The following is a 13,240-nucleotide window of genomic DNA, read 5'->3' as shown; positions in this document are numbered from 1 at the left end:
CCATTATTTCTATTTTTTTTTTTAAATTTTATTGAATGAAAGCAAAACATGTCGGAAATAGCATCAAATTTCAGAATAAGTTTAGATTTGTTCGAATTGGTCACCTTTGGTACGAATTATGGCCTTCAAACGGCCAATGAAACCGTCACACGCTGCCCGAATGTTGCTCTGCGGTATTTTGTCCCATTCCTGGCGAAGCGCTTGCTTGAGGTGATCGACACTTTGGTATTTTTTAGTGCCAACCCAAAATACTCCCGACACAATAGTCCAACGGATTGGTATCAGGAGATTTTGGTGGCCATTGTGCGCTCGAAATGAAACGAGGAACCTCATTTTGTAACCATTCTTGGGTGGCGCCTGCTGGGTGCGATGGTGCTGAGTCCTGTTGGAATGTCCAAGGTCTGCGGCCAAAATGTTTGCAAACCCAAGGCTTTAATACATCCTCCAGAAAATTTTCGCGATAATATTCAGCATTTATTCTTCTGATGCCACGGTCGATTAATACGAGCGGAGATCGACCATCGGCTGTTATGGCGGCCCACACCATCACCATAGCCGGCGCTTGAGTTCTGGTGGCCAACCGAAGGTGCACATTTTCAGCTGACCTCTTTGGCAATTAAACAGTATAATTTTGTTTGTTTACAAACTGCTGGACAACGACAACGAATGTTTTCTCATCGGAGAAAACCAAATTCGGCTGTTCACCACTTTCGGCCAAGCGAAGCAATTATTTAGCTCTTTTGAGTCTATTTTCTTTCTGTTGCGGTGTAAATTCTTGCACTTTTTGGAATTACAATGGCTTTACCACGGGCTCATTTTTCAATATTTGCCAAATGGAATATTGCGATGTGTTCGGCTCAAGAGCCATTATTCAGCCTGCGATTGCGACGCGGGTTTCGATCAAGTCGCTTCTTTACTTTTCGAACCATTTCTGCTGATGCCACGGTAACGAGCGATGGTACGACACGCAAAAGATTTATTCACATTTAAATACTGGAGTGCTCTACCGATAGCCACTTGTGGTTTCCCAGCCAAATATAATGAAATCACACTTTCACGCTTGAATTCCATGGCGAATAACTTTTTTCTGGAAAATTCTCACCAAAATACTTTTGTACGCTTGTAAACAATATAATGAGCTGTCACTGGAATAATTTTTACAGTTGTCGGACGAATGGCTTAGAAATGACAGCAGTCTGAAGTTGGTTTCAGTTTTTTCATCTCACCCTGTAGTATGGAGGGTATATTAAGTTCGTTATTTCGTTTGTAACTCATCGAAATAATAATTTTAGACATAACAGCGTAATTTTCATGATCAGCTTGAAATTCTAAGACGATTTAGAACTGTCCGACCGTCCGGTACCATATAACGGTATTCCCCGATAATCTGTCTTTTTATGATTGTAGCCTAATTGTTCAATGAAATTGTCTTAAAATCCACACAAGGAGCTCCTTCTGAGTACTTTACCCCCTTGGAATAGTATTGCCTATATAGGTCCACGATATCGTATATCCCCCTACATAACGGCACCTCCATATATTCGGTATTTTGATGATTTTAGCTACATTTTTTAATGGAATTGTACTTGCACTTTACCCCACGGATAGAAATATCTATAGGTTCACGATATCGTATAGCCCATATACAACTGTACCCCCCGATATTCGGTATTTTGATGATTTTGGGATTATTATTCACCGAGGGTTTTTCAAATTTCGTATTTAGAATTCGTAATGGGTACTACGACAAAAAAATTGTGTATGCTGACCCACGTCTTCGTATAGCCCCCTTACAACGGTACCCTCCGATATTCGATATTTGGACGATTTTAGCGACATTATTCTCCGGAGTTGTTTCAAATTTCATATTTGAAGTTCCTAATAGGTGCTACAGCCTGTGACAGAAAATTGTTTATGCAGGTCCAAGTCTTCGCATAAGCCCCATATTATGGTACCTCCCTATATTAGGTATTTTGACGATTTTAGGAACAATATTCACCGGAATTGTTTGAAATTTCGTATTCGAAGTTCCTAATAAGTACAGGTCCAGGTCTTCGTATAGGTCCCATATATCAGTACCTCCCTATATTCGGTATTTTGCTGATTTTAGTGACATTATTCACCGGAGTTGTTCCAAATTTCGTATTTAGAGTTCGTAATGGGAACTACAGTCTATGACAGAAAATTGTCTATGCAGGTCCAGTTCTTCGTATAGGCCCCATATATCAGTACCGCCCTATATTCGGTATTTTGACGATTTTAGGTACAATATTTACCGGAATTGTTTGAAATTTCGTATTTGAAGTTCCTAATAGGCACTACAGCCTATGACAGAAAATTGTCTATGCAGGTCCACGTCTTCGTATAGGCCCCATACATCAGTACCTCCCTATATTCGGTATTTTGACGATTTTAGGTACAAAATTCACCGAAATTGTTTTAAATTTCGTATTTGAAGTTCCTAATAGGTGCTACAGCCTATGACAGAAAATTGTCTATGCAGGTCCCGGTCTTCGTATAGGTCCCATATATCAGTACCTCCATATATTCGGTATTTTGACGATTTTATGGACATTATTTACCGAAATTATTTGAAATTTCGTATTTAAAGTTCCTAATAGGTGCTACAGCCTGTGCCAGAAAATTGTCTATGCTGGTCCATGTCATCGTATAGGCCCCATACATCAGTACCTCCCTATATTCCGTATTTTGACGATTTTAGGTACAATATTCACCGAAATTGTTTCAAATTTCGTATTTGAAGTTCCTAATAGGTACTACAGCTGTGACAGAAAATTGTCTATACAGGTCCAGGTCTTCATATAGGTCCCATATATCAGTACCTCCCTATATTCGGTATTTTGACGATTTTATGGACATTATTTACCAAAATTATTTGAAATTTCGTATTTAAAGTTCCTAATAGGTGCTACAGCCTTTGCCAGAAAATTGTCTGAGCAGGTCCAAGTCTTCGTATAGGCCCCATATATCAGTACCTCCCCATATTTGGTATTTTGACGATTTTAGGCATAATATTCATCGAAATTGTTTGAAATTTCATATTTGAAGTTCCTACTAGGTTCTACAGCCTTTGTCTATGCAGATCCAGGTCTTCGTATAGCCCCGATATATCGGTACCTCCCTGTATATTTTGATGATTTTGAGCTACATTATGCACAGGATTTTTTTCATTTGAATATTGTAATGGCTTATGACAAAATATACCTATGCAGGTCCACGTCTTCGTAAAGACCCCAATATAATGGCTATTTTCGGCGTTTATAGGATTTCAACAGAATTTTCAACTGATTTTTTATTTTATTTTATTTTTTTTTTTTTTGAAAATTTCCAAATTCGTTCCAAATGGTGGAGGAAATTCAAAGTTCGGCCCGGCCGAACTCACTGCTTTTTTTACTTGTTACATATGGAATTTATAATTTTATTATTTTTTATTATAATTTTTATAAAATGAAGAAATAACAATTGTTCTTAAAATCTATTTATTGAAGAATAGTAAAGATAAACTCAACTTAAATATTATTAATTAAATTTATACATATTATTAAGAGCCTTAGATATGTTATTCAAGGATTCAGCAGTGGCTTTGAAACCCTCTCCCATCGTTTGCACAGCTTGAGCCATCATTTTAATGCTCTCAGCATTAGTTGCGTTGCACTCGGTCAAGTTCTAGAAAAGAGAGAGAGGGAGATAATTTGAGAGAACTTATAGCAATTGGACCAAATCCTCCTTACCTTTAACGATTCAGCCTGTTTATTTACAATATCCAAAATTTTCGATAGCACTTCTTCTTTATCCTCGCTCCTTCTAGTTTCTCTAGGGTCTTGCTCTATTGGTGTACTTGGACTCTGTGGGATTTCGTTTACTATATATTGTAGTTGCGGTTCCTGTGTAAATATATATATATATGTATAATTTGAATTTTTTTTCAAGCTAATGACGCTAGCTTACCTCTTTCACCACCACATTTTCCTGTACTAAGTTATCGTCTTCCATACAAGAATTACCCAAAATTTTCACAACTCTCAGCTCTACATCTGTCATGAGATCATCGGTTAATGTTCTGTTCCCTGTTAAAGCCTGTTCACGTTTTTTCTCTCTGTATTTCTGGCTGATACGACTTTTCAGATCTCTCCATACCTTTAAAAAAAATGTATATGTAATACAGGTTGAGATGAGAAAACTGCAACCAATTTCAGACTGTTGTCATGTCTAAGCCACTCATCCGACAGCTATTAAAATTATTCCAGTGACAGCTCATTATATTGTTTACAAGCGTACAAAAGCATTTTGGTGAGAATTTTCCCGGAAAAAAGTTATTCGGGATGGAATTCAAGCGATGGTGTGATTTCTTTATATTTGGCTATAAACCCACAAGTGGCTATTTCTTTTTATTATTATTTTCCAGCATTTAAATGTGGATAAATATTTTGTGTCTCGTACCATCGCTCGTTACCGTGAAGTCAAGGAAGTGGACAGAAGACGGAGAAGCAACATCAACAGAAATGGTTCGAAAAGTAAAGAAGCGACTTGAAACGAAAACCCGCGTGGCAGTGGCCGAAAATGGCTCGTGAGCTGAACATATCGCAATATTCCATTCGGCAAATATTGAAAAATGAGATCGCTGTAAGAGCCATTAAAATTCCAAGAAGTGCAAAAACTTACACCGCAACAGACAGAAAGAAAATAGACTCAAAAGAGCTAAAGAGTTACTTCGCTTGGCCGAAAGTGGTGAACTGCCGAATTTGGTTTTCTCCGCTCCAATGAGAAAACATACGTTGTCCAGCAGTTTGTAAACAAACAAAATGATCGTGTTTACTTGCCATTGAGATCAGCTGAAAATGTGCACCTTCGGTTGGCCACCCGAACTTAAGCGCCAGCCATGGTGATTGTGTGGGCCGCCATAACAGCCGATGGTCGCTCTGCGCTCGTACTAATCGACTGTGGCATCAGAATAAATGCCGCATATTAGCGCGAAAATATTCTGGAGGGCGAATTAAAGCCTTGGGCAGGCAAACATTTTAGCAGCAGACCTTGGATATTCCAACAGGACTCAGCACCATGGCACTCGGCACGCGCCACCCAAGAATGGTTAAAAGATGAGGTTGCTCGCTTCATTTCCAGCCTACAATGGTCACCAAAATCTCCGGATACCAATCCGTTGGACCTAGTCTGGATTGTGTCTGGAGTATTTTGAAAGCAAGGTTGGCACCAAAAAATACCAAGGTGTCGATCACCTCAAGTAAGCGCATCGCCGGGAATGGGCCAAAATACCGCAGAGCAACATTTGGGCAACGTGTGACGGTTTCATTGGTCGTTTGAAGGCCATAATTTGTGTCAAAGGTGACCAATTCGAACTAATCTAAATTTATTCTAAAATTTTATGCTATTTCCGACATTTTTTGCTTTTATTCAATAAAATTTTAAAAATCGGCCGGGCCGAACTAGGCTTCATAAGTTCTTGTGTTTTTTTTTACATTTTATTGAATGAAAGCAAAAATGTCGGAAATAGCATCAAATTTTAGATTTGTTCGAATTGGTCATCTTTGGCACGAATTATGGCCTTCAAACATCCAAATGAAACCGTCACACGTTTCATACCCTCCACCATTTCGAAGGAAATTGAAAAATATCAAAAAAATTAAATCCGAAAACTACCACTTAAATGAAAACCGTTGTATGGGGACTATACAAAGACGTGGACCTGCATACGAAATTTTGTTTCATAGGCTGTAGTGCCCATTACGAACTTCAAACACGAAATTTGTTACAATTACCGTGAATATTGTCGCAAAAATCATGAACATATGGAGTAACGGTAGGTACCGTCTTATGGAGGCTATACGGAGATGTGGACCTGCATAAGATTTTTTTTGCCATAAGTTGTGGTACCCATTAGGATCTTCCTGTACGAAATTTGAAACGATTCCGGGGAATAATGTCGCTAAAATCATGAAAATACCGTTATATGGAGGCTATACCAAGATGTGGACCTGCATACGCATTTTTTTCCTATAAGTTGTAGTATCCATTAAGATCTTTCAGTACGAAATTTGAAACGATTCCGGTGAATAATGTTGCTGAAATCATGAAAATACCGAATATTGGGAGGTACCGTTATATGGGGGCTATACGAAGACTTGGACCTGCATACAAAAATTTTTGTCATTGGCTGTATTACCCATTACGAACTTCAAATATATAATTTTAAATATTTCCGCTAAATAATGTCGGCAAAATCATGAAAATACCGAATATCGGGAGGTACCGTTATATGGGGGCTATACGAAGACTTGGACCTGCATACAAAAATTTTTGTCATAGGCTGTAGTACCCATTACGAACTTCAAATACGTAATTTTAAATATTTCCGGAAAATAATGTCGGCAAAATCATGAAAATACCGAATATCGGGAGGTACCGTTATATGGGGGCTATACGAAGATGTGGACCTGCATACGATTTTTTTTTGCCATAAGTTGTAGTATCCATTAGGATCTTCCAGTACGAAATTTGAAACGATTCCAGTGAATAATGTTGCTGAAATCATCCAAATACCGTATATCGGGATGTACCGTTATATGGGGGCTATACGACCCACATGGCCCATTAACGAACTTAGCCTGCCTACTGCTAAACTATGATTGTATACAAAATTTTTGCCTTCTATCTCAATTCGTTCGAAAGATAGCGTGACTACAACAGACCGACAGGCGGACAGACCGATGTTCGTCTGATCGTCTTGGAATTTTAAGCTGATCCAGAATATATGTACTTTGTAGGGCATATTATGAATACTTCGAGGAGTTACAAACGGAATGACAAAGTTAAAATATAACCTCCATAGAATGGTGGAGGGTATAAAAATATAAAAATTATGGCGTTTGACGTTGCTGCAGTTTTTTATCTCACCCTGTATATATATATATATATATATAACCAAACAAACTTACTATATGCCATCGGGCTACCGATTTCTTTGCCCCTCCCAGACCATTGAGTGCCGTGGCCAATTCGTTCCATTTCTTATTGCTCGCATGTTTGCCATGCAATATCGCAAATTTTCCGCTGGCAAATGTTTTATTGTGCGCCATGAAATCAACCAAATACTGGATTTGTTTGGCTGAAGCTCGACTTCTTTTGACAGACATCTGTTAAAATCAGACATTTTATTAATATTTGTGGAATACGATTTTTAATATTCCTTACCTCTTCACTTTGTGTTCTTTACAAAATTCCTATTTCTATGCCTCTCAACAATGTTCTCTTTTGACAGTTATTCTCTCTCTCTCTCTCTCTCTCTCTCTCATTGACACCGACCGCACTTTAACGTCTGTTATCGACAACAGTTACGGTATAACTAAATTCTCATCGCAAACAACAAAACCTGTCGACAAAATTAACAATAACAACAGTAGATACAGACATGCAGCCGAATAACAACTCTGACATTATTTGAAGAGGTTTTCCTAAATAAAAAAGGCTTTAAAGGTAAAAAACTCTTTAAGTTAAACATACATTGCCAAGTTTAAGATAAATGTACTAAAAACCAATAAATAATAAAATAGATACAATCGTGGGAATTATAAACATATGCCTGAACAAGACTAGACTACAATAAAATAAAACCGTGGGGCACGTCAATTGTCTACAATCGTTGATTAAAATGCTTGCTCTGTACTGTTACAATTTAGGCAGTTGTTCAACCGACAACGATGGACGTGTGACAAGTAGGACTAGAATGTGGAAACAAGCTTCATTGTAAGCGAGTTTTAGGGTTTCATAGAGGTGAGCGAGCGAGTAGTACTTTTATCAAATTATTTATCGATTGAAGACAAACTACGAGCAGTGAAACGATTCCTCGCCAGCCAGCAGTGTGAACGATAAACTAGTCCAACGATAAACTAGTTGAAACATCTCTTTTGATTTACATGGAGTGTATAACTAACTCATGGTAGAACAAGTAAAAAGCAGTAAATTCGGCCGGGTCGAACTTTAAATACCCTCCACCATTTGGAACGAATTTGGAAATTTTCAAAAAAATAAAATCCGTTAAAATTTCTGTTAAAGTCTTAAAAATACCAAATACAGCCGTTATATTGGGGTCTCTACGACGTGAACCTACATAGGCTTTGTTTGTCATAAGCCATTACCATAGTCAAATTCGAAACTTGAAATAAACGGTGAATAATGTAGCTAAAATCATTCAAATACCGTATATAGGGAGGTACCGTTATATCGGAGCTATACGAAGACCTGGACCTGCATGGACAATTTTCTGCCACAAGCTATAGCATCCATTACGAACTCGAAATACGACATCTCTAACAATTTCGGTGAGTATTGTACCTAAAATCGTCAAAATACCGAATATCGGGAGGTACCGTTATATGAGGGCTATACGAAGACCTGGACCTGTATAGACATTTTTCTGTCACAGACTGTAGCTTCCATTACGAACTTCAAATACCAAATTTGAAACAATTCCGGTGAATAATGTAGCTAAAATAATCCAATTACCGTACATAGGGAGGTGCCGTTCTATCGTAGCTATACGAAGACGTGGACCTGCACAGACAATTTTCTGACATAGGCTGTAGTATCCATTAAGAACTTCAAATACCAAGTTTGAAACAATTCCGGTGAATAATGTAGCTAAAATCATCAAAATACCGAATATCGGGAGGTACAGTTATATGAGGGCTATACGAAGACCTGGACCTGTATAGACATTTTTCTGTCACAGACTGTAGCTTCCATTACAAACTTCAAATACCAAATTTGAAACAATTCCGGTGAATAATGTCGCCAAAATCATCAAAATATGGAATAACCGGAGGCACCGTTATATGGGGGCTATATGAAAACATGGACCTACATGGCCCATTTACGAACTTAACCTGCTACTGGAAAAATAAACATGTGTGCAAAATTTTAGCCTTCTATCTCAATTCGTTCGAAAGATAGCGTGATTACAACAAACAGACGGACAGACAGACGGACATGGCTAAATCGACTTAGAATTTTACGCTGATCAAGACTTATACTTTGTTGGGTCTGACATGAGTATTTCGAGGAGTTACAAACGGAATGACAAAGTTAATATACCCTCCATGGTATGGTGGAGGTTTTATACCCTCAAAAATAGCATCAAATTTTAGAATAAGTTTAGATTTGTTCAAATTGGCCATCTTTGGCACGAATTATGGCCTACAAATGGCCACTGAAACAGTCACACGCTGCCCGAATGTTGCTCTGCGGTATTTTGGCCCATTCCCGTCGAAGCGCTTGCTTGAGCTGATCGACACTTTGGTATATTTTTAGTGCCAACCTTGCTTTCCAAAATCTCTCCAGACACAATAGTCCAACGGATTGGTATCCCGAGATTTTGGTGGCCATTGTGCGCTGGAAATGAAGCGAGGTACCTCATTTTGTAACCATTCTTGGGTGGCGCGTGCTGAGTCCTGTTGGAATGTTCAAGGTCTGAGGCCAAAATGTTTGCGTGCCCAAGGCTTTAATACACCCTCCAGAATATTTTCGCGATAATATTCGGCATTTATATTGACGCCAAGGTCAATAAATACAAGCGGAGAACGACCATCGCCTGTTATGGCGGCTCACACCATCACCATGGCCGGCGCTTGAGTTCTGGTGGCGAAGGTGCACATTTTCAGCTGACCTCTTTGGCAAGTAAACACGATCAGTTTGTTTGTTTACAAACTGCTGGACAACGGCAACGAATGTTTTCCCATCGGAGAAAACCAAATTCGACAGTTCACCACTTTCGGCCAAGCAAAGCAACTCTTTAGCTCTTTTGAATCTATTGTCTTTCTGTTGCGGTGTAAGTTCTTGCACTTTTTGGAATATTAATGGTGGGAGAGATACCAGAAGGAATGGTTCGATCTCTACCATTTTGATGGTTTTTGCCTCATTTTTTCAAGGATTTATCTGAAAATTGGTAGTTATAGGTCATAATGGGTTCCAGTTCATGTGGCGAAACATTGCATATATAGGTCCACGATTTGGTATACCCCCCATATAACGGTACCTCCCGATATTCGGAATTTTGATGGTTTTTGCCACATTTCTTCGCCGATTTGTCTAAACATTGGTATTTGTGGATCCTAATGGGTTCTTGCTCCTTTGGCGTTCTAGCTCCTTTGTTTAGGTCCACGTTTTTGTATAGCCCCATATAGCCGTATTTCAGATATTCGGTATTTTGATGATTTTTGGCACATTTTCCCATGGATATGTCTAAAAATTGGTATTTGTGGGTATAAATGGGCTCTAATTTTTCCTTTACCCTAAGGTGGAGGGTATTAAAAGTTTGGCCCAGCCGAACTTAATGTTTTTATACTTGTTGTTAAAGATCTTGTGTTGAAAGAAATATTGAGATGTGCCTACTTTGAATGGAATCGGATGTTAATTTCGTGTTTTATGAGCTTCATGGATATTTAAAATTTTAACCCGCTGTGGAAAGGTACCAGAAGGAGTTGAGCGATATATTCCATTCTCACACCATACCTTGGTTAATAAAAATATTGTGATGTGTACAATTTAAGACAATCGGGCTCTTACATCAGATTTTATAAGAGCCATTATAAAATAAAATGTTGATTCTTTGTGGTGGAGGTACTTGGTGGAGTGAGTCGATATTGTCCATTTTCGCACCTCACCTAGAACTGACGCAAATATTAGGATTTGCAAAGTTTGAGGAAAATTGAATTATCCTTTTTTTCTGGGCAGTAAAATATTTTCTTTGAAATTTTAGATTTTTTGTGTGGGAGGTACCAGAAGGAGTGGACCGATATTGCCATCTTCGAATATTAACCAAGTTTGGACCAAATCGAATACTCCCTTCGAGAGTTATCGTGCGCTCCAGCCAGACGGACGGACGGACATCGCTAAATCGACTTCAAATGTCCTAAAAAGGATTTGGTTCAAAGAGGCCTGGGTCTAAAACCGTTATTTCGATGAGACACGTTTTGGCCGTATCTAATGATATACACCCTCTCTACCCATGTGTCTGAGGGTATTATAAAGTTTACAGAAAATCGGATGGTTTTTTTCTCTTCCTATGAGGCAAATTATTTTCTGCATAATTTTTAACTTTTGTGTGGAGGTACCAGAAGGAGTGGACCGATATTGCCCATCTCCAAACTCGATGTAAGTTTGATAATAATATTCCGATTTACCAAGTTTAGACTCTATCGGATTCTCCCTACGAGAATTGTCTTGCTCACCAGCCAGACAGACGAACGAACACCCCTAGATCGACTCCAAATGTCATGAAACGGATTTTGTCCAAAGAGACCTAGGGTCTAAAACCGTTATTTCGATGAGGCACGTTTTGGCCTATCAAATCATCTGTACCCTGTGTTGTCGTATGGCTGAGGACATAAAATAACATTTCAGCTGTTCTAATTTTCATGTTTCTAAGTTGCATCCACAATAATTAATTTTTAAAACAAACATCCGGAAAATGGGAAACTCATTGTGATTCCGATTGTCTCATTACGAAAATCAAATTATTGATGACTTGTCAAACCTCCAACGGGCCATTTAAGCCATTAGCAAAAAAATTAATATATTTTGGTGGTAGGTACTGTTTGTGTCTGGATTTTCCTTTTCTTTTCCATTGTCTAAGGACACGTGTCAACACACACACACATGCACGCACATCCTTTGTGAAATGTTTTAATGAGCCAAATGCAACAAAAGAGAAGTGTGAACCATTCAATGATTCAAACGTAGATTTCCGAAAATTACACATGGCGTATTCCAATCATCCCATCACGTTTTTTTGAGAATAATGAAAATTAGATTTTCGTTGAAAACTAGAAACAACAAAAAAATATTAAGGATAGTGGAAACACCCCCATGAGAAGTGTTTCCATTTTTATTTTGTTTCGATGTGGGCTGTGGATGTGTGAAAATTGGAAAACTAGTGAAGGGGAAAAGGGCAATTTTGATAGATCGATAAGAAATGTCCATAAAATGAGGATATTGAACTCGGTTCTTCTAAATGGAAAGCGGGTGCCGCAAAACATTGCAGTTAAGGAGATGGTTGAATAACGAGAGGGAAAGAGACAATGAGAGAGATCTAAGCTGACTTATTGTACCCTCAATCATATGGCAGAGGGTATATATCATTTCATGCGACCAAAAGGTGTCTCATCGAAATTACGGTTTTAGACCGTAGATCTCTTTGGACCAAATCCGTTTCAGGACATTTGGAGTCGATCTAACGATGTCCATCCGTATGTCTGTCTGTCTGTCTGGTTGGTGCTCACTATAACTCTCGAAGAGAGTATCGGATTTGGGCCAAACTTAGTATATCGTAATATTTTTATCAAAATTAGATCGATTTCGGAGATGGGCAATATCGATTCACACCTTCTGGTACCTCCGCCACAAAAGGTCAACATTTTCACGGAAAATAATTTACTTAGAAGAACAAGAAAAAAATCGGCCAAATTTGCGCAAATTTTGCAAATCTCAATATATTCATCAGTGCAAGGTCAGGTAAGAAAATTGGTACCTCCCCCACAAAGGTTACAATTTTTGAATAATTATAACCTTTAAATAATGTGAAATAAAATTCCGATTTAGCACATTTCAATATTTTTTTAGCACATGATGTTGTGTGGAGATGGGATACGTAGGTTCACTCCTTCAGGTACCTCCCCTTGCAAGGGGTAAAAATTTTGAATAACCAAAACGATCATAAAATTAGAAATAAGCATCCGATACTCTTTATATTTCACACATCCCATTATTTCTACCAACTCAAGATCTGCTGTAAATGTGAATTGCATCGGTCCTCCCCTTCTGGTACCTCCCCACAAAGGGGTCAAAATTTTGAATATCCATGAAGCTCATAAAATTCGAAATTAACATCCGATTCCATTCAGGCTTGGAACACCTCAATATTTCCATCAACACAAGATCTTGTGTAAAGATGGAATATATCGGTCCACTCCATCAAGTACATCCCGCAACAAGGGTCAGAGGTTTGAATAACCAAAACGATTATAAAATCCGAAATAAGCATCCGGTTCTCTTCATATTTTACACATGCCATTATTATATTAGCACAAGATCTTCTGTGAAGATGGGATATATCCCATCCACTCCTTCTAGTACCTCCCCCACAAAGGTTCAAAATTTTGAATAATTGTAACTCCTAAAAATGGTTATATAAGAGTCCAATTGTTTTAAA

The 13,240-nt window shown here is 38.3% G+C and overlaps 1 protein-coding gene across 1 annotated transcript; it reads right to left on the bottom strand.

Annotated features, from left to right (window-relative positions):
• Nucleotides 1-3,535: 3,535 nt before the first annotated feature.
• LOC101900044 (uncharacterized) lies at nt 3,536-7,393 on the bottom strand. The gene is made up of 5 exons (XM_005186546.4): nt 7,228-7,393; nt 6,972-7,169; nt 3,970-4,158; nt 3,753-3,905; nt 3,536-3,687 (listed from the first exon to the last, which is right to left on the bottom strand). Exons 2-5 carry the CDS (start codon nt 7,167-7,169, stop codon nt 3,541-3,543), a joined length of 687 nt encoding a protein of 228 aa, XP_005186603.1. The 5' UTR covers nt 7,228-7,393; the 3' UTR covers nt 3,536-3,540.
• Between the last annotated feature and the right edge of the window lie 5,847 nt (nt 7,394-13,240).

This window comes from Musca domestica, unplaced genomic scaffold (assembly GCF_030504385.1).
Source record: "Musca domestica strain aabys unplaced genomic scaffold, Musca_domestica.polishedcontigs.V.1.1 2, whole genome shotgun sequence".
Taxonomy (NCBI): Eukaryota; Metazoa; Arthropoda; class Insecta; order Diptera; family Muscidae; genus Musca; species Musca domestica.
Note: the sequence above shows the minus strand (reverse complement) of the source record. Positions and strands in the feature narration are given on the sequence as shown.